The sequence below is a fragment of the Callospermophilus lateralis genome, chromosome 6, assembly GCF_048772815.1.
Source record: "Callospermophilus lateralis isolate mCalLat2 chromosome 6, mCalLat2.hap1, whole genome shotgun sequence".
Lineage (NCBI taxonomy): Eukaryota > Metazoa > Chordata > Mammalia > Rodentia > Sciuridae > Callospermophilus > Callospermophilus lateralis.
The window spans coordinates 94,654,811-94,678,622 of NC_135310.1; the positions used below are offsets into that span (position 1 = coordinate 94,654,811).

General features: G+C 33.4%; 1 protein-coding gene across 1 annotated transcript in view; it reads left to right on the forward strand.

The window, feature by feature from the left end:
• Eys (EGF-like photoreceptor maintenance factor) overlaps positions 1–23,812 on the forward strand; it is a 1,514,165-nt gene that overhangs the window by 98,673 nt on the left and 1,391,680 nt on the right. Inside the window, 1 exon segment of the mRNA XM_077109730.1 lies at positions 3,850–3,962. Coding sequence (XP_076965845.1) covers positions 3,850–3,962 — 113 coding nt within the window.

Genomic DNA, 23,812 nt, shown 5'->3' on the forward strand with positions numbered 1-23,812 from the left:
TCATATAATAGAAAACCCTTCTACTACTAACTATAGCCCTGATCCTTTTTGTTTTATTTTGAGACAGGGTCTGGCTAAGTTGAATGGGCTGCCTAGAAACTTGCTATTCTCCTGTCTCAGCCCCAGACAGTTGAGATTTCTGGTGTGTGCCCCCACATTCAGCTTCTAATAATATGTTATTGATTATGCATAAGAGAAACTAAAATTTATTACTAATAATGTGGACTTATGAAAGAAGCTTTCAGAATTATGAAGAGAAAAAATAAATAACAACAAGCCAGAGGAAAAGAAACTATGTATAAATGCCACATTTTTTTAATCCATCATCCACTGAAGGACATATAGATTGGCTCCACAGTTTAGCTATTGTGAATTGTGCTGCTATAAACATTGATGTGACTGTGTCCCTGTAGTATGCTGTTTTTAGGTCCTTTGGGTATAGTTCCAGAAGAGGAATAGCTAGGTCAAATGGTGGTTCCATTCCCAGCTTTCCAAGGAATCTCCATACTGCTTTCCAAATTGGCAGCACCAATTTGCAGTCCCACCAGCAGTGTATGAGTGTACCTTTTCCCCTGCATCCTCGCCAACACTTGTTGTTATTTGTCTTCATAATGGCTGCCATTCTTACTGGGGTGAGATGGTATCTTAGAGTAGTTTTGATTTGCATTTTTCTGATTGCTAGAGATGATGAGCATTTTTTTGTATATGTGATTGATTTTATACCCTCTTCTAAGAAGTGTCTGTTTATGTCCTTGGCCCATTTATTGATTGGATTATAATGGATAATTATGAAAGTAATGCACTCCACTATTGTCATGTATATAATAAATAAATAAAGAAGTAAAGAAACTATGTAAAAACTATGAAATGAAAATATTGAGTATTAAAATGATCAAACACTGCTTGACATATTTCTTGTTAATAAAAGACATAAAATTTCACCATTTTGTTTATTTCACCTCCTAAATATCTTTACTTATTTGTTTATTTATGTTTCTTCTGTATACTGGAATGAAGTATATCCTATTTATCTTTACTACCATAACAGCCCCTTGATCAGCCTCCAGACTATATTTATGTATTCCAAAAATTTCAACACTTATTATCCAATCAATTAACTGTAGTAGATGTATGTATAATACTCTAAATTTTAAGTTTCCAATAACTTTCATCAATTTTGAGATGAAATCCAGAAGTCCAGAGAGTTTTCATGTTGTAGAACATTCTAGAACCAAGATATTTAACTGTTTGGTAGGGAGTTCAGCAAAACTGGAGTTAAGTATAAATAGACATTTACATATTTTAATGGAAGCAAATAGCCCTCTTAAATCATTTAACCACAGTCATGATGATTTGTATTTATACCTGTAAGGGACTGTATGTCATGCTGGCATTTACATTAAGAAGGAGGAAAGGAAGGTGTGATGAAATGGAAGGAGAAAGGAAGGGAAAGGAGGGAGGGGAGGAGGGAGGAGGAGGAGGAAGAAGAGATGAAGTAATGAATATAGGGAGGCAAGAAGAATGGAAGAAAGGAAACAAAGACAAGGAAATGAAAGAAGACTCTTGGAAATCCTAAATGAAAGTCTTTCTCAAAAAAGGGGAACACATCTTAAGGATAAAAATTAGTACTATTACTTGGACTCACCCACTGAGCTTATATTTGCAAAGAACAAATGAAAACCTAAAACTATGTAAACATGTTGAACTCTACTGTGGAATTTCCAAAAGGTCCAGGTCTCCATCGGTTCTCTTAATCCAGTTTTATCTCAGAACATTCTATCTTAAATCATCTAGGTTAATTAAAGTTTTCATTACCACTAAGTCATTTCCATGTTTATTATTTCATTATACTATCCTCTACCTTGTTTTTTGTAGAAATCATACACATTTAACAGATTTGGCCAATGTTGATTCTATTTGAAATCTAGGGCAAAGTCTTGAGTCCAATTTTTCAGGATCCATAATATCTGCTTTGTTTACAAACACTTTCTTAAAGTTGCTGCTGCCTGATATTTACCCAACAACCTGTTGATTCAATTCTTGTTAAGGGCCAGAATAGTAGTTATTTCTTTAGTTCACAGTCCTCATCCTATTCTTGGACAGTATATCACAGAATTATATGAGTTCAAAATCGAATATATCATTAACTGTTTTTTTTTAATTTTTTTTTAGTTGTAGTTGGACACAATGTCTTTTTTTTTTATTTTTATGTGGTGCTGAGGATCAAACTCAATGCCTCACACATGCAAAACAAGCGCTTTACCAATGAGCTATAGCCCGAGCCCCCATTAGTTTTTCTTAATTAATTCAGTCTGTTCCAACTCAAAAGGAAAATTGGAACATGACAGTCACATGAAACTGAAATATGATCGTCATCAAAAAGGTACTGTAGTATCTTAAAATTCTGATGACTGCCATATTTCAGTTTCATGTGACTATTATGCCCCCCCCCCCCCATACATCTGCTCACACAACCTCTTCCTCAGGATGAAGGGATTGGAATGATAGCTTTCATACTGTAGTGGTTTCTGGATCTCTTAACTCTTCAAAATGAAAGATGTAAATTGAATATCTTAACTCCTTCATCTATGGAGATTTGGAGGGAAACACCTTTAAAGTCAGGCCAAACTTAATTTTATTATCAACTCTGAAACTTATAAACAATATAACTAAAGTGGCTGATGTGACTCATCTGGATGTTTCCTCCTTTATACCACAGTGATTGCATTCTATAGCACACATGCTCATGAAGATTGAAGAAAATCATAACAAATATATTTGAAAGTTGTTGATTTTTGCAAAAACCTACTTTGGAATTTTCATCCAAGAGGTGTTTGAAAGTTATGGGCATTTCTGAAGTAAATGAACAAATAATTCAGTTCTGCTGAATGAACATGCAAAGCTGTGTACTTCAAACAATAGAAAAATTACATTAATAAACCTTTTACTTGATGCTGTCCCCCACCTTGCTGAGTCACTGTGGCCTTTAATCCCTTATTTTATGAAATTTTCTTGTGTCCTAAGGAGGACATTAAATAGAATATATGGCTATATTAACTTCATTAATAAATCAACTTGTTAAACAACTTAAAGTTTTGAGAATTATTATTTATGGTCATGAAATACCTGGTGTCTACACTGAAACACATTTTCTTTCATGTAATGCCCCATTCCATTTTGTAATAGAAAATTCATGAAATGATTTTAGGCATAGGGATATTTTTCAAAAAATTACTGAGAATGGGAGCAAAGGTAGTCAGAACCCAGTCTGTTCTTTATCAACTTATAGATTGTAGCTAATGTACTACAGGAGATAGGATTACAGATTGCTTATTTTAAAATGTAAAATTGATAAAACAAACAATATCCCTATTATTACCTCAACAATAACTATGCCATTATTGTCCACTGTAACTCTCTGCACTATGTTATAAATCCATGTGTGTCAACATTAACTTTTGCGAGCACAAAAATCAGTATATGATGACTCTACTAAGATTTAAAAATCTAATTTTTCATCCTTTTTCACATTTAACTAGCAGTCTCATTTATTCCCAAACTGTATTTTATTGTTAGTATAAGCTACAGTTGAATTTTTCCTTAAATCTCAAATGGTAATCTTAAGACCATTCAATAAATACTTGCTCTAGTACATTCCATATAAATAAACCTGTTCTTCTTGCCCAAGACCACAACATGTAGGGAGACAATTAATGACTGAAACTACCATGTAATAATATGAGTGATATATAATTTAAACAATACATTATTATTTTTGAAGATGAATAATAGACTTTTATGCAAATATTTGAATTGCAATTTTCCTAATTTATGATGATGTATTTACAGTTGTATGTCAGGATTTACTGGAAAAGACTGTGAGAAAGTAATTGACCAGTGTAGACTGCTCAGCATCAACTGTCTGAATGAAGAATTGTGTTTCAATGTAATTGGAAGATTCACAGTAAGTAATTTAACGCACAGCCAAGTAATTTAGCTCTTTTGTATTTAAATATAATAACTTTAGCCAGTCAGTATTTCAAATGCTTTTATTAATTTAATCCACAGAAATATAACCATATATGTGTGTGGGTTTGTGTATAGCTAAATATGAAATACATAAAGTTTAGTAGTATGTATTTTCAACTTAGAAGATTTATGGTGAGAAAGCATTAATAAATTTTCCAGACAATACTTTCATTATAAAATAATCATATAGCTAATTGATTCCTGGAGATACATCTCTGTATATAATCAGTTACTAAGGCCTTAAGCTCCTCAACTAGATGGGGGAATTAGTCTACTTGTTAGTTCAAGGTCAGCCTCAGGAATTTAGTGAGATCCCGCCTCAAAATAGAAAATTAAAGTAAAAGGGGATGAAGCTCAGTAATAAAGTGCCTCTGGGTTCAACCCCCAGAAGAACAGCAACAACTACAAAAATCTTCATGGCATAGTCCTGGTGCAATACCTTATGTGTATTAACAGTTGTAAATGTCCAAAAATTTGAATTTTAAAAATCTTGTCCAAGAAAGATACATATGCGGTATGACAATAATTATTTATATTTGTAAAATATAAAAATTGATACTTTCTATAATTGCATAAATACATAACAAAAGTGTAACTAGTAAACATACACATGACTTCTACTTACTAAGTTTAATAGAAGAGCTATTTATAAACCATGGGGGAGTGAAATTAACAAGTAGAGAGGAGACTTCTAACATTGGTAATACTTGATTTTTTTTTTACAATAATATGAAATTTTGGTTTAACTTTTTTATCAGCACAGCTCAATTATACAAAATAGCGGAATTTCATTCCCCCAATACTTAATTTTTTAATGCTAAATCTCAGGAATAAATATAGTGAGAACATAATGTTCATTTTATTATATTTTCTATGTTCTTGTAGCATAGGTATTTAAATAATTTTTTTTTCAATAATGAAAAGCCAATTTACAGAATTGATCAATGACATTAATAAGATATGTACATTAACAAGCATATGTTGCATATTATAATGTCGTTATATAATAATATGTAGATAAGGAAGTAACTATTTGATAGCTTACATATTTTGGATATAATACGTATGTTTGATATTTACCCATTTGGCCTTCTCATAAACCTCATCCCATCTTATGTTAAAAAAAAAAGAGGCCATTAAGTTTTGGATATTTTTCCAAGTTCACATTATTTACATTGAAGGGTAAAGCTAGATTAAAGTCTTTATGACCCCTGAATCCTTATTTTCATTCATATGAATATATACTTTCAACATAAAGAATATACAACCATTTTTTCTCTTAATATTTATGTAGCCATTCTTTGGTAGTAAATTATCTAACAGAAATATCTCTCTCACTTTTATCTGAAATTCTTTCACCTCATTCTATTTATGATTTGGTTGGATGGGATGAGGGTAGGAGTAAGTAGTTCCTGTTCTATTTTAGGACAATCTCTGAGTATTATCTCTGAATTTGCTTTTTAAAACTTTTTTCCACCCTCACTTTTTCCTGAATAATTTTACCTATTTTCAACTTTAATATTAATTTTATATTAACTCTGAAACCAGTTTGGATTGTTTTAAAAAGAAATTTGAATGGTATTTTCACCTTCAACATTTCATACATAGTTCAAACTTAACATGGATTAAGTTGCATTTTCTTGAATTCCTTCTGTGCATTGATGCTTTCAGGAACTGTGGATAGTGAATGGATTTAGCAATATCAGCTTTGCCTACAATTTCTTATCAGAAACTGAGAATTCTTCCTCCTCCTTTCTAATTATCAACTTTTCTTCTGCTTTACAGTGTGTGTTTTTTTTTTTTAACTTCAAATCTTTATCACATTTCATCTAACTTGTCAACTTGCCTCACATATTGCTTTACTAATGTTTCTTGGCTTCAAATATTGTGAAGTTGAATTCAGATCAATTTGTATAAACTGAGAAATTGAAATTTTACATTTTAATTAATAATCTGATATTCTACAATTAGAAGCTAAAATAAAAGAATGTACTCTTTTACTGTAAGTATGATAATATTAGAAAATAGAATATACTAAAATTTTTACAGAAATTAGGGAATTAATGAAGAGTCCCTAAGTAAATAAAAAATCAGTTAAAGACAGTATTTAATTATTTTAAAAGATTAATAAAATGTATCTTTCACAAACTTATGGAGAAAGCACAGAAATTACACAAATCCAGAATCTAAAAGTACATGTCACATCTTTAGACATTTAATGATAATTAAATAATATTTAATTTTTTTTCAAATATTTAATTGATAGTATTTTTAAAATACCTGAGAGTGGAATGCATTACAATTCTTATTACACATATAGAGCACAATTTTTCATTTCTCTTTTGTATATAAAATATGTTCACACCAATTCCTGTCTTCATACCTGTACTTTGGATAATGATGTTTCCACCATCATTGCTAACCCCCTGCCCCCTCTCTTCCCCTCCCACTCCTCTTCCCTATCTAGAGTTTGTCTATTCCTCCCATGCTCCCCCTCCCTACCGCATTATTGGTCAGTCACCTTATATCAGAGAAAAGATTTGGCATTTGCTTTTTTGGAATTGGCTAACTTCACTTAGTATTATTTTCTCCAACATCATCCATTAACTTGCACATGCCATGATTTTATTCTCTTTTATTGCTGAGTTATATTACATTGTGTATATATGTCAATTTTTTAATCCATTAATATACTGAGGGTCATCTAGGTTGGTTCCAAAGTTTAGCTATTGTGAATTGTGCTGCTGTAAACATTGATGTGGCTGTGTCCCTGTAGTATGCTGTTTTTAGGTCCTTTGGGTATAGACTGAGAAGAGGGATAGCTGGGTCAAATGGTGGTTCCATTCCCAGTTTTCCAAGGAATCTCCATACTGCTTTCCATATTGGCTGCTCCAATTTGTAGTCCCACCAATAATGTATGAATGTATCTTTTTCCCCACATCCTTGCCAACACTTGTTGTTTGTCTCAAAATAGCTGCCATTCTGACTGGAGTGAGATGATATCTTAGAGTAGTTTTGATTTTCATTTCTCTAATTGAAAGAAATGATGAACATTTTTTCATATATTTGTTACTTGATTGTATATTCTTTTCTGAGAAGTGTCTGTTAATGTCCTTGGATCATTTATTGATTGGGTTATTTGGGTTTTTTTTTGGTGTTAAGATTTTAAGTTCTTTAAATATCCTGAAGATTAGTGCTCTATCTGATGTGTGAGAGTTAAAAATTTGCTTCCAAGATGTAGGCTATTTATCTCACAGATTGTTTCTTTTGCTAAGAAAGTTTTTTAGTTTGATTTCATCCCATTTATTGATTCTTTAATTCTTGCACCAAAGGAGTCTTATTAAGGAAGTTGGGGCCTAATCCCACATGATGAAGATTAGAGCATACTTTTTCTTCTATTAGATGCAGAGTCTCTGATTTAATTTCTAAGTCCTTGATCCACTTTGAGTTGAGTTTTGTGCATGGTGCTTAATTTCATTTTGTTGTATATGGATTTCCAGTTTTCCCAGCACCATTTGTTGAAGATGCTATCTGTTCTCCAATGCATGCTTTTGATGTCTTTGTCTAATGTAAGATAATTGTAAATTAGTGGGTTAGTCTCTGTGTTCTCTATTCTGTAACATTGGTCTACCAGTTTGTTTTGGTGCCAGTACCAAGCTGTTTTTGTTACTATTGCTCTGAAGTACAGTTTAAAGTCTGGTATAGTGATGCCACCTGCTTCACTCTTCCTGCTAAGAATTGCTTTAGCTATTCTGGGTCTCTTATTGTTCCAGATGAATTTTATGATTGCTTTTTCTATTTCTATGAGGAATGCCATTGGAATTTTGATCAGAATTTCAGTAAATCTGTATAGTGCTTTTGGAATATGGTCATTTTGATAATATTACTTCTGCCTATTCATCTTCTAAGGTCTTCTTTGATTTCTTTCTTTACTGTTCTGTAAATTTCATTGTATAGATCTTTCACCTCTCATTAAGTTGATTCCCCCCCTTTTTTGAGGCTATTGTAAATGGGGTAGTTTTCTTCATTTCCTTCTCAGAGGCTTTGTCACTGATATATAGAAATGTCTTTGACTTATGGGTGTTGAGTTTATATTCTGCTACTTTGCTGAATTCATTTACTAGTTCTAGAAGTTTTCTGGTGAAGTTTTTTGAATCTTCTAGGTATAAATCATATCGTCAGCAAATAGTGCTAATTTGAGTTCTTCTTTTCCTATAAGTATTCCTTTAATATCTTTCATCTGTGTAATTGCTCTGGCCAGTGTTTCAAGAACTATGTTAAATAGACGTGGTGAAAAAGGCATCCCTGTTTTGTTCCAGTTTTTAGAGGGAATGCCTTCAATTTTTCTCCATTTAGAATGATGTCGGCCTGAGGCTTAGCATAGATAGTCTTCACAATGTTGAGATATGTTCCTGTTATCACCAGTTTTTCAAGTGTTTTGAACATGAAGTGGTGCTGTATTTTGTCAAATGCTTTTTCTGCATCTATTGATATGATCATATGATTTTTGAGTCTATTTTGAAATATTTATAACTATAATTTTGACAAATTAAATGTGAAAAAAATTCAAAAAGCATGACTTTCCAAAAGAAAACTAGAAAAGTATCTAAATAGTTTGTTATAAAATCAAATTTCACACACACACACACACACACACACACACACACACATATATATATATATATATATCCCCCTTGGGGAATTGGACCCTAGGGCATTATACACTGAACTGCATCCCACTCTTTTATTTTTGTTTTTTTAAGACAGGGTCTTGCTCAGTTACACAGGTTGACCTTGAAGTTGTAACAGACTTACCTCAGCTTCTTGAGTTGCAGAGTGACAAGTGTGCCACCATGTTAGTCTTTAATTTATAATATCCCTTGCAGTAACAAATTTTCCAAACAATATACTTTGCTGGTGAAATTCATCAAAATTTAAGGAAGATATAAGATCAATTTATAGAAACTATTACTGGTAATAAGGATGAGGAACAAATGGCAACTCATTTTTATAAGGCAACTTAGACTGTGAAAATGAAATCTGACAAGGATATTACAAAAATAAAATATTCCTTATTAAGATATTACTAACATACAAATAACATCTTAAACAAAAAGAGAAAATAAGTTTATTTGAGCAATATATAAAAGTATTTCAAGACCAAGAAATATTTTTTGGCTTAAGATAAATATTCTTTCAGATTTCTAGAATAGTTATTTCAGTTAATGACAAATATAGGGTCATCTAACTAGATAGAGATAAATAAATAAATATATAAAGAAATTAAAATAAATAACCACCTTTATTCGTGACACAAATTCAGGAAACCATTGACAATGATCAACTTCTTCAATCTGATAAAAGCTACCACAGACTTTCAAAGGTAGCACAATACTTATTGTTGAAAACATGATTTCTTTCCCCTTAATGTTGGCATAGATATTAACATTCACTAATATTATCCAACAATTTCTAAAATTTTCTCCCAGTGAAACAATGCAAAAAGAAGAAATACATAAAACATAAATATAAAATAAATGAAACATCACAAAAATACATAGGATGATATATATATATATATATATATATATATATATGTAATATTCACAAGAATTCTATAAAAATGTTAAAAATGTTGGATTACTATATAGAAACTAATATTTCTACACTATATAAACAATATATCAGAAAATGAAATTAATATTGAACAGTCCTAAAGCTTAAATTAATTGAACAAAATAGGCCAAAACAGTTATATTAAAACTGCATAAGAGTAAATAGTATAATTAAGTAAGTTTTAATTGCATGAAAGATTAAATATTTTTATAATCTTCTTTCTTCTTAATGTAATTCCCAAGCTTTTGTATACAATTTGGCAAACCAATTTTGAAATGTATGTAGAATCACTTATAAGGTGTTACATACAAAACATTATTAAAAATGAAAACAAATCTCTAGGATTTTCCCTGCTTGATTTTGAATGATACTTGAAAACTAACTCCTATAAAGAATATAATGTTGGCATAAGTATTGACTAAGACATCAGAGGAACAAAAGGGATAGTTCAGATAGATTAGCATGGAAAGTTTATAGATTTCCAACAGAAACACCAAGATAGTTGAATTGAGAGAGGAATGTTTTCTCATCAAATGGCACATGAGAAAAATGAATATCTACCTTTACCTCAAACCATCCACAATTAATTTGAAATGTAGCATGGGCCTTAAATTTACAATCATGAGATGTGTAGGGAACAGAAATAAGCAGAAAACATGGGATGGTGGCATTTCTCAGGACTTTGCATTAGGCACAGATTTGTTAGATAAAGCACAAGACAATTTGTTAATTTGATTTCATTAAATTTAAAAACATCTACTCATCAGAAGATAGAAAAGAGACAACTACAATCAATTATAAAGTTTAATTTACATAAAAGTAAATATAATCCAAGTGGGTAATATTTACTTGAGCTGATCTTAAACTTCATCTTTATTTAAATAAAATGATGAACAATATATTATCAGGGAAAAATTAACCAAAATTTTTTTTAATACCCATACTAAGTTCATTCAAAATAAACTTTAAGAGATAAAATTATAAATTATAACATTTTAATAAGTTTTAAATTGTAAGAAAAATACAATTATCATTTTGAATGTACTTATAAATGTAAATTAAGAAATATATGAGGGAATAATGACAGAAGAAAAAAAAAGAGAGAGAGAGAGAGCAGAATAATTCCAGGTTAAAATTCTAAATGTGAATTTTAATTGGCTTACCAATGGCAATGATGATTCTTTGCCTCAAAGGCTTTATGGATAGAAGTTGACCATACCAGTTTCAGTGTGCACTGATTTTTCTGGAATGAGTTATACTCAAACCATTGAACCATGGCTCCCAACTCTTTTGCCAACTCATGCTCAAATGCATTTTATTTCTAGTCCAAGCATTTTATTCAAAGACCTTTTACTGGGAATGTAGTTGCTCATCTGAGATACTTCCCAAGTATTTCTAGGGAAATTTCCTAAAGGAGGCAGCACTGGCTTAGGAATTTTTATCTACTCAGCCTCAGACTTTCCCATATCTAGCCCTCCAAAAAAAAAAAAAAAAAAAAAAAAAAAAAAAAAAACACCATAAAGAGTTACAAGTCTTTTTTGTTCTTAGGTTCTTGGAATGAGATGATTATCCATTTGTATTGCATTCATCAAATCTTCCAGAATGCTGCCCCCTAGGACTGCACTATAGTAGACTGCATTGTAGTAATGAGTGAATAAGTCTAGAACATTAGTTTAATTTTGGCTCTGTAATATAATGGGCCACATCTATACCTGATTAGTCAGCAGGAAATTAATAATCCTCTGTCATAGTGGGGTGTATTTCTGGCTTCATTTAGAATTATATGTATACTTCATTTAGGATTAATGTATTCTATATTGTGAAGGTTTAAAAAGAGAGAAGAAATAAAATTATGCAATAAATTTTTATAGATTACCTTTATATAAAAATTCAAGTGTGAGTAAATATATATTTACAGTGTTCAAATTGTCTAAAATTTTATTTCCTTTAAGGGGGCAATATGGATATATAATATTATTATCTTCATCACAAAACACAAAAGTATATAGAAATTAGATTTTTGTTTCACAGAGGAAAATGAGGCAGCATTTTTCACATGTGTGCAGAAAAAAATACAACCTGGAATAAACCTGCCTAATGATAGTTTAATAGTTTGTAAAATTGTACAATTTGTAACCATTCAATATCTAGAAATACCTAAAGTTAGTAAAAGGATTCATTAAACATGATTGGCAAATGTTTACTATATTTTATTTATTTTAGAATAGAAGTATCAAATTAAGCAGGAGGAGTGTATAAAAAGAATATTGTATCAAAATATAGAGCATGCCTCCATTTGAAGAATGTTTTTGAAGTTTATTAATGATTGTTGAAAAATGTTCAAATTAAAATTCCCAGTGGAAAATGGCTGTATAATGTTAACTCTAATTTGGTTAAACATATATACAAGTATTTATGTCTTTATAACAAAATACGATAATTTTCATGTATTTACTGGAAACTGAAAAGTCAAATGTCATGGATAGACTCCTCCTCCATAGTTTATCCATTGTTTTTCACCTCCCAGAGTGTTGCAGATATCAGGAATTACTATATATGGGAAGACCAGTCTTCCCAAACAGCAGAAGCTACAAGGCAGGGGGGCCAATTAGGGAGAAAAGGTAGTGTACTTCCAATGTCATCATCTATATAAATGGTTCAGGATTTTGTAATTTTTAATTATCACAACATTTACTGAAATGGGTTATTTGATAGAAAAAAATATATAGTTTCTAAACCCTGTGATTTACCTTGCCCAGACAAAAATTGAATCAGTCAAGGTCACGGAAATAAGGATCCAGAGATAAATATGAGGAAGAATAAATTTGGAAGTACAGAATAACTCTGAGTTATTATAAGGACTTTAAATAAGACCAAGTTTAATCAAAGTTTTGATAGTCAATGAGGCCTGGATGATATTTATATTATGCAATTGTATATAAAACTTTCCAGAATTAAATTTAAAAAATGAATGGTGGTTTACTCTTGTTAATGAGTTGAAATTATAGCTATAATCCACCCAAGTAACTTTCCTTTTGAATATACATTAAATTGAAGTCCTATGAATTCAGCAGATGCTTTAATAGAGTTAAAATCAGGAACTTTATATTTGTTATGGTTTAGATATTAGGGTCACTGGATACTTGGCTATTACTTGAGATGGTGGCAGAACTTTGGGTGCTGATTCTGCATGATGTGAGATACTGGAGTTAGGGGTTCATGAAGACTTCCACCAAGATTTCAAAGGAAGGCTTAAGAGGCTAGGCAAAGCACTGCAGGGTTGGCCTCCCTGTGGTCATGCCCTGTGAAGGCAATACATGGAGATGTGAGGAGAAAATCAAAGCTGCAGTGGAGACCCCCAGGATTAAGAAATGCCAGTGGCATGGAATATCCACTGAAGGATGCTGCAGGAATTGAATTAAAACAAGTTAACAGAAAGGCTACTTAGGCTGCAACAAAAAAGGCCACAGGAGTGGAGCTACAAAAGCCTGTTGAACAGAACATAACCTACCATGTACCGCAGATGCTGGACTTGAAGTTGCAGGACTTGTTGGCCCAGATGGATTTCAGTCAGACTTTGAACTCATCCGCTCTATTTCCCTATTTTTCTGAATGGAAATGTTTCTGTTGTCTGATCATCATGTGAGCTGTGTCCCTCCACCACACTCTTCTGCCTTGATGTTCGGCCTCACCTGGAATCCCAAGGAATAGAGCCTATTGTCCATGGACTGAGACCTCTGAAACCACGAGCCCTCAAATAAACTTTTCCTCCTCTACAATTGTGCTGGTCGGGTCTTTCAATCACAGCACCAAAAGAGCTGATTTTAAAACAATATTAAGTAAACAGTTGAAAAAAAATTAGGTTAAAACCTTTTTAATTCTTTTGTATATTGGATATTTGTAAAGTACTTTTGATTTTTACAGAAGCTCACACTATGAGATTGTGTTAAGTCTCAGAGGAGATATTGGACTAAAACTTTTGGGCAATCTTGGAACTTTTGTGACTCAGGAGAGGCGATGGAATCAGAATTACTCTGTGAGGTGTGGGCTGGCAGCTAAAAGACCACATGGACACAGAAGTAATTTTTTTCACAAAGTGCGGGGTAGGGAGGGTGAACAGCTCTGTGACCTCAATGGTCCTCTTCCACACTGGAAGGCAAAAGAGTGAGAACACCAGGAATCGCTTTACTTATAGGGAAAAGACAACAAAGGATTTTTGATAGAATATTCTACACTATGTAAGGCAGGGGATAAAGTTTCAAGGGAGGTTTCCCAATCCCATTGGGTAACACTCAAGTTTAGAGCTGACGCAAACTTCTTTGCTGAAGTGAAGTTGAAGGCCACTTGCTTCACACAGCATGGGGCGTGCAATGCCAGACTGATACCCCCTTTACTCAGGCTAAGAGTGGATGCTTAACTCATGGGCAGGCAGCCTCCCACAAGTGTCCTCCAAAAAGCTCATGTGTGAGACAATGCAACAAGGTTTAGAGGAGAAATGATTGGGTTGTGAGAACCTTAATGCAATCAGTGAATTAATCCCCTGAGTGGAAACTGAAGGCAGATAGGGTGTGGCTGGAGGAGATAAGTAATTGAGGGCATGGTTTAGGGGTATGTATGTTATAGCTGGCATGTGGAGACTCTTTCTGTGGTCTGATCATCATGTGAGCTGTGTCCCTCCACCACACTCTTCTGCCATGATGTTCAGCCTCACCTGGAGTCCCAAGGAATAGAGCCTATTGTCCATGGACTGAGACCTCTGAAACCATGAGCCCTCAAATAAACTTTTCCTCCTCTACTTTTGTGCTGGTCGGGTCTTTCAATCACAGCAGCAAAAAAGCTGACTTTAAAATAATATTAAGTACAACAGTCGGAAAAATTCAAGTTAGAACCTTTATAATTCTAAGCCATACTTTTCAATTTGACTTAAAAGTATCATTTTTAATTTTTTTTTATTAAAGTAGTATAAGGAGGCTTAGCTTTTTCATTGAAATTGTGTTAGTCAAGTACTTTTACAATGTCAATTGCTTCTCAGTAGGAATAAATGTTTCCTGTGATAAACAATTGTTACTTCCCAATGGAGAGTGTAAGCTTTCTAAAAACCACCACTGAATAAGCCATTGAAAAAGTTAAGAGTTCATGGGAAAATATCCTCATAGTTACTATATATATATATATATATATATATATATATATATATATATATATACAAAATTGCTTCCAACTTATAATAATTAAAATTGTGCACATCATTAATTAAAATATAGGTACTGTGTGATTAAATTCCATTTATTATACCTTATATCAATGATTCAAGATTTATTTCAGAGTTTTAGTGATTTACTAACAACTTTATTTACTATTTTAATTTCAGTAGATGACATGCATGTTTAGAGACACAATATCTGGTTTGTTCCTTTTATATTTTATGACTTCCTAATATTATGACATAATTGTTGACTGCTATTTTTTGTACCATCAGAGAAAATATTGTTGACCTTTCTACAAAGCTGCTTGGTTGTCATCTTTTACATCTTCTTTTATATCTGCTCAGGGATGCAGATATAAGGATTCAGCTTATGTTTATCTTATCCTTTTAAGTCCTCTATAAGGAAGGCTTCATTAGAAAATCAACAAAAAAGCAAAATCTAAAAATTGTCTAATTTAACTTCACCATCTGCTTTATTTCTGTCTTCTATTTCCATCCTCCAGCTATTCTTTTTTGTTTTTCTTTTTAACAATTATCTTCTGTCGGGAGCCATTCTTGGGTTGCACGTGGGATACCACACATGGAAGCCTGGTAGATAGAGACAGCTGGTGTCTGGGTATGACCAGTGGACATTTTCTCTGGTAAATGCCCAGGGACAATGTAAATCTATTTCCCACTCTGCTGTGGCCCATACAGTACCTGAGATGGATGTGGTTTGCCAAGATGTCAATCAACCTGCTGACTGGAAGACATCACAAGCAAGACTCCACCCTTGAAACCATATACCTACCTTTGATGTACCCCTTTAAATAAATCACCAGAGCCATTTTTTCTTTGTCTAGTTTCCAAACCCATGTAGACTAGATCTATCAGGGGCTTTGCCTATTGTAAATATGTTTCTGAGTGTTTGTGTTTTATTATTTACTAATTATTTGAGATTTTAAGTTTTAGGGTGACTTAGATTCTCCTGAGTAGGAAGAAGAACCCCCCAAGGAGATATTGGCTGTCAACCCCTGATAATCTTCAGAAAGAGTGATTTACACAGATTCATGCTGAAAAATAGTAAAACTCAAATTAGAATCCCATTTAAGTATAATTTGCATTGGGGTAGAATTAGAATTATTTTTCCATATGAATTTCATGATTGCTTTATCTATTTCTACAAGACCCAGAATAGCAAAAGCAATTCTAAGCAGGAAGTGTGAATCAGGCGGTATAGTGATCCCAGATTTCAAAGTATATTACAGAGCAATAGTAACAAAAACAGCATGGTACTGGTACCAAAACAGGCAGGTGGACCAATGGTACAGAATAGAGGACACAGAGACTAATCCACAAAGCTACAACTATCTTATATTTGATAAAGGAGCTAAAAGCATACAATGGAGGGAGGATAGCATCTTCAACAAATGGTGTTGGGAAAACTGGAGATCCATATGCAACAAAATGAAACTGAAACCCCTCCTCTCGCCATGCACAAAAGTTAACTCAAAGTGGATCAAGGAGCTAGATATCAAATCAGAGACTCTGCGTCTGATAGAAGAAAAAGTTGGCTCCGATCTACATATTGTGGGGTTGGGCTCCAAATTACTTAATAGGACACCCATAGCACAAAAGTTAATAACAAGAATCAACAAATGGGACTTACTAAAACTGAAAAGTTTTCTCTCATCAAGAGAAACAATAAAAGAGGTAAATAGGGAGCCTATATCATGGGAACAAAGTTTTACTCCTCACACTTCAGATAGAGCCCTAATATCCAGAGTATACAAAGAACTCAAAAAATTAAACAATAAGAAAACAAATAACCCAATCAACAAATGGGCCAAAGACCTGAACAGACACTTCTCAGAGGAGGACATACAATCAATCAACAAGTACATGAAAAAATGCTCACCATCTCTAGCAGTCAGAGAAATGCAAATCAAAACCACCCTAAGATACCATCTCACTCCAGTAAGATTGGCAGCCATTCTGAAGTCAAACAACAAGTGCTGGCGAGGATGTGGGGAAAAGGGTACTCTTGTACGTTGCTGGTGGGACTGCAAACTGGTGAGGCCAATCTGGAAAGCAGTATGGAGATTCCTGGGAAAGCTGGGAATGGAACCACCATTTGACCCAGATATTGCCCTACTCGGACTATTCCCCAAAGACCTTAAAAGAGCGTACTACAGGGACACTGCTACATCCATGTTCATAGCAGCACAATTCACAATAGCTAGACTGTGGAACCAACCCAAATGCCCTTCAATAGATGAATGGATTAAAAAAAATGTGGCATTTATACACCATGGAGTATAACACAGCACTAAAAAATGAAAAAAAAATCATGGAATTTGCAGGGAAATGGATGGCGCTAGAGCAGATTATGCTTAGTGAAGCTAGCCAATCCCTAAAAAACAAATACCAAATGTCTTCTTTGATATAATGAGAACAACTAAGAACAGAGCAGGGAGGAAGAGCAGGAAGAAAAGATTAACACTAAACAGATACATGAGGTGGGAGGGAAAGGGAGAAAAAAAAGGAAATTGCATGGTAATGGAGGGAGACCCTCATTGTTATACAAAATTACATATAAGAGGTTGTGAGGGGAATGGGAAAATTAACAAGGAGAGAAATGAATTACAGTAGATGGGGTAGAGAGAGGAGATGGCGGGGATAGTAGAGGATAGGAAAGGTAGCAGAATACAACAGTTACTAATAGGGCATTATGTAAAAATGTGGATGTGTAACCTATGTGATTCTCCAATCTGTATTTGGGATAAAATTGGAGCTTTATAATGTTTTGAACAACCAATAAAAAAAATAAGAATAAAAAAAATAAAAAAGAAAAAAAACAAAACAAAAAAAGAATTAGAATTATTTTTAACAATTGAAAATTTAAATAAAATCTCTATTATTGTTTCTTTTTGTTTTTCTCTCTTTTTCCTGCCAAAATCCCCCTCCCCACCAACATATACACAGAGGAATTTTAAGGCTCACATAATTAAACTCTGCAGGAATGAAACTATGTATTCTTTTTACCAGAGGCTTAATGTCATCATTTTCTTCTGTTTTTCTTTAAAATAGCAACAGTGGTTTCCTTAAAGTTCCAGGAGAAGTAGGTATATTCCTGCTTCGGCATTTGTTTGAATATTTTTACCCAAGTTTACAATTTTTAGGCTTCTTCCATCTCTTTAGGTATTTTCTCAAATATGCATTCTCGGTTCTTCTCTGGACTTAAATAATCCCTCCCAGCCCACACATGTCATTATTTCTGTTTCTCGTAGCAATTTGTGCCATCTGGCTTCCCTGTTTACAACACAGTTCTCCAGGTATCCTTTTTTGTTGATTATTAAACTAGTTAGTATTAAGAAGCTGAAATGTAAGCTTTATGAAGGTAGATCATTTTGCTTCTTCCTCCAGAGAAGACACCAAAATTGCTGCAAAAGCAAATCATTCCATATGGAGCCAATGGAAATTTATTAATTTGGAAAGACTCTTCAATGGAGAAAGTACAGATTCCTTAAACTAAAGAAAGGTGACCACTCCTTTAGTAACGGGCTAGTCAGAGTTAGCATTAATAATCATTACAGTCACAGAAATACATGGGATTTGGAGCTGGTAGCATTTGGTAAAGGTATCAAGAATTATGAGATGTATAAAACACCACACATATCTTTTTACTTATTTATTTTTTATGTGTGGTACTGGGGATCAACCTAGGGCCTACTGCATGTGAGGCAAGAACACTACCAACTGAGCTATATACCTAGCACCATATATATCTTCTTTATTTGTAAAAAAAAACATAAAAGCCAACTGAAGATAAGCACATTGGGTAAACTAAATGTGTCAAGGACACCCAAAATATTAGTATACGTACCTACATAAAATCACAAAATCTAAATTCACCGTATAATCAACTGCTAATGCTCCCATTAAATATAAACACAAACATCCTATTCTGTCAGCCTAAGAAATGCATTCAAGGCAGGCAAAATTACCTTTGAGAATACACTTAAGATTTTTGTTCTTCAGAAAGTATTCAGATACTTTCTTTAGGCTTTGGTATGATTATTCACATAGATTGTGCTGGAAATCACAGACATCACTGGAAAAGAATGGCCGGGGTCAGACAAAGAAGAGTCTTGGAGAAACCCAGATAATCTTGTCCCATTGGTGACATTTGGCAGTATTCAGAGATATTTTTGGTTTATCACAAATATTACCTGATACTGGTATTTGGTGAATGGAGGCTGGGTTTGCTGCTAAGTATCCAACAATACACAGGGCAGACCCCTGCAACCAAGAAAGATTGTGCGCAAAATGTCAATATTTATGTGATTGAGAAAACTTATCTTAGAAGAAATATAGACTGGGGACACTAGAAAATAATATGATGGGTAGAAAGATAAAATTCATATGACCTTATGAAAGTTCAAGAACACTACTTATAAAAGCTTCTGTTTTGTACTTGAACCAATGAGAGCTTTCCCATTGGGAAACCTTTTCCTGCTTCATGTAAGCCCTGAATTTGACAAGTACATATAGTTGGTTAAGTCACGTTACTTTTCTGTTATTTGCCTTCTTTTGTTGGAACAAGACTAAACACCTTGTACTGCTTGGTTATAAGCTCTATGTCTCAGTCCTTTCCTCTGCCATGCTCACTTAAATTACATATTCAACAACAATTTTTTTTTATTAGTTGTATCATTAGGCATTCAGGTCAAAGTTTGAGAATTTGTTTTAAGTAGAATGAATCAGTCTGATAATAATAGCTCTAATTGCCTTATTTTTTAAGGGGAAGAGGCGGAAACAGGATTCCAGATTCATTAAACTTAAAATAGCTAAATCAGAGAGTCACTGCATTGCTCTAATATAACTTCAGTAATACCATGTGATCAGGATCCACTTCAATTGTCTCCTGATGCAGGTCTTACATTCTTAAAAATTGTTATTCCTCTTCTCTTTTCTCCCCAGCATGAGCTAATTATCAATGAATTTCTCAATCTATTTTATTATTTTAATGGTTTGACCTGCTGTTGTACAGATTCTTGGCAGGGAAGCTGACTCATGTCTAAGTAGTACTTGAAAGTGAGGAGCATCCTCAGACTAAACCTTGGAAGTTTTTTTCATAGGCTACTTATTTTTTTTTCTTTCGTCAATATTATTTAATCCCTTGAATTGCTGCCATATTTTACATAAGCAAATAACAACATCCTTTTAGTTGGAAGAAAGTATTCCAATAGCACAAGAGAATATAAATCATAGGATTCATGTAGAATCACCTTTCATGGGCAAACTCACAGAGTGTAATCTGGGTTCTCTTGATCTTTCTGAGGCAGCAAACAGTAATTATGTAATATATATCCACAAAATAGTTTAACAGAAATTAGTCACTACATAGATACTACTATATTTCAAGGTTTTTGTGCACAGAAAATTTGTAGGCAGAAAAAAAATACTTGGAGATTAGCAAGTCAATGTCACTTATATATACAATGTGTGTAAATCACCTGCTTTACAATGAGTGGTATTTCATAATTTCAGAAGTTTTCTATTGATAGACCATGATAATTCATACCAGTTACAAAAGAGGAAAAACTAAGAGACACTATTAATGATGAATTTGTAAATTTCTCTCAAGATTTTAGTTTTGTTTTCTGTTGGTATCATCATCCATTTATTATCAATAAGCACCAAAGGAGTTGCAAGTATACATTTTATTATTTCTGTTACTTATTCTCAGAAGAAATTTTAACAGATAAATTAAAACTACTTACATACAAAATATCACAGTTACATACTTGCAAATTAGTGCAATCCTTATGAATATTTGAAATACTTGCATTAAAAGGACACAGGTATTATAGTTTTAATCGATTTGGAGAAAACAAAGATCCCAATATTTCTTTATCAATGCCTTAACAAATGAAATAGGAAAAATTATTTATTAATAAAGTTTTTACCAATTATAAAACTTGCTTTTCTTATTTCAGGAGAAATCGTTAGTCAAAGTCTTTAAAAAATACAGGGTGAAATTATTTCTGGGGTTCTAATTGATAGCATATTTTGGATACTAAAGAGAAAATTCTACCCAAAAAGGTCTACAAAAAAACTACTAGAACTAATAAATGAATTCAGCAAAGTGGCAGGATATAAAATCAACATGCATAAATCGAAGGCATTTCTGTACATCAGCGACAAAACTTCTGAAACGGAAGTGAGGAAAAACACTCCATTCACAGTATCCTCAAAAAAACATAAAATACTTGGGAATCAACCTAACAAAAGAGATGAAAGATTTATACAATGAAAACTACAGAACCCTAAAAAGAGAAGTAGAAGAACATCTTAGAAGATGGAAAAATATACCCTGTTCATGGATAGGAAGAACTAACATCATCAAAATGGCAATATTATCAAAAGTTCTCTATAGGTTTAATGCAATGCCAATCAAAATCCCAACGGCATTTCTTGTAGAAATAGATAAAGAAATCATGAAATTCATATGGAAAAATAAAAGACCCAGAATAGCAAAAGCAATTCTAAGCAGGAAGGGTGAATCAGGCAGTATAGTGATCCCAGATTTCAAAGTATATTACAGAGCAATAGTAACAAAAACAGCATGGTACTGGTACCAAAACAGGTGGGTAAATCACTGGTACAGAATAGAGGACTCAGAGATTAATCCACAAAGTTACAACTATCTTACATTTTGATAAAGGGGCTAAAAGCATGCAATGGAGGGAGGATAGCATCTTCAACAAATGGTGTTGGGAAAACTGGAAATCCACATGCAACAAAATGAAACTGAATCCCCTCCTCTCGCCATGCACAAAAGTTAACTCAAAGTGGATCAAGGATCTTGATATCAAATCAGAGTCTCTGTGTCTGATAGAAGAAAAAGTTGGCTCCGATCTACATATTGTGGGGTCGGGCTCCAAATTCCTTAATAGGACACCCATAGTACAAGAGTTAATAACTAGAATCAATAAATGGGATTTACTTAAACTGAAAAGTTTTTTCTCAGCAAGAGAAACAATAAGAGAGGTAAATAGGGAGCCTACATCATGGGAACATTTTTTTACTACTCACACTTCAGATAGAGCCCTAATATCCAGAGTATACAAAGAACCCAAAAAATTAGACAATAAGAAAACAAATAACCCAATCAACACATGGGCCAAGGACCTGAACAGACACTTCTCAGAGGAGGGCATACAATCAATCAACAAGTACATAAAAAAAATGTTCACCATCTCTAGCAGTCAGAGAAATGCAAATCAAAACCACCCTAAGATACCATCTCACTCCAGTAAGATTGGCAGCCATTCTGAAGTCAAACAACAACAAGTGCTGGCGAGGATGTGGGGAAAAGGGTACTCTTGTACATTGCTGGTGGCACTGCAAATTGGTGTGGCCAATTTGGAAAGCAGTATGGAGATTCCTGGGAAAGCTGGGAATGGAACCACCATTTGACCCAGCTATTGCCCTTCTCAGATTATTTCCTGAAGACCTTAAAAGAGCATACTACAGGGATACTGCCACATCGATATTCATAGCAGCACAATTCACAATAGCTAGATTGTGGAACCAACCCAGATGCCCTTCAATAGATGAATGGATAAAAAAAAATGTGGCATTTATACACCATGGAGTATTACGCAGCACTAGAAAATGACAAAATCATGGAATTTACAGGGAAATGGATGGCACCAGAGCAGATTATGCTTAGTGAAGCTAGCCAATCCCTAAAACACAAATACCAAATGTCTTCTTTGATATAATGAGAGCAACTAAGAACAGAGCAGGGAGGAAGAGCAGGAAGAAAAGATTAACATTAAACAGAGACATGAGGTGGGAGGGAAAGGGAGAGAAAAGGGAAATTGCATGGAAATGGAGGGAGACCCTCATTGTTATACAAAATTACATATAAGAGAATGTGGGCTGGGGATGTGGCTCAAGAGGTAGAGCACTTGCCTGGCATGCGTGCAGCCCGGGTTCGATCCTCAGCACCACATACAAACAAAGATGTTGTGCCTACCGAAAACTAAAAAAAATAAATAAGTATTTAAAAAATTCTCTCTCATGATTGCTTTATCTATTTCTACAAGAAATGCCTTTGGAATTTTGATTGGCATTGCATTAGAACTACAGAGAACTTTGGGTAATATCACCATTTTGATGATGTTAGTTCTTTCTATCCATGAACAGGGTATATTTTTCCATCTTCTAAGGTTTTCTTCTATTTCTCTCTTTAGGGTTCTGTAGTTTTCATTGTATAAATCTTTCACCTCTTTTGTTAGGTTGATTCCCAAGTATTTTATTTCTTTTGAGGATATTGTGAATGGGGTGGTTGTCCTCATTTCCATTTCAAAAGATTTGTCACTGATATACAAGAATGTCTTTGATTTATGCATTTATGTGTGTTGATTTTATACCCTGCCACTTTGCTGAATTCATTTATTAGCTCTAGTAGTTTCTTTGTAGACCCTTTGGGTCTGTTAGATATAGTATCATATCATTCACAAATAGTGATAATTTAAGTTCTTCTTTTCCTATTTTTATGCCATTAATTTCTTTTGTCTGTCTAATTGCTCTGGCTAGTATTTCAAGAACTAAATTGAATAGAAATGATGAGAGAGGGCATCCCTGTCTTGTTCCAGATTTTAGAGGGAATGACTTCAGTTTTTCTCCATTCAGAATGATGCTAGCCTGAGGCTTAGAATATATAGCTTTTACAATGTTGAGGTAAGTTTCTGTTATCCCTAGTTTTTCTAGTGTTTTGAACATAAAGGGATGCTGTACTTTGTCGAATGCTTTTTCTGCATCTATCAAGATGATCATGTGGTTCTTATTGTTAAGTCTATTGATGTGGTGAATAACATTCATTGATTTCTGTATATTGAACCATCCTTGCATCCCAGGGATGAATCCTCCTTGATCATGGTGCACGATTTTTTTGATATGCTTTTG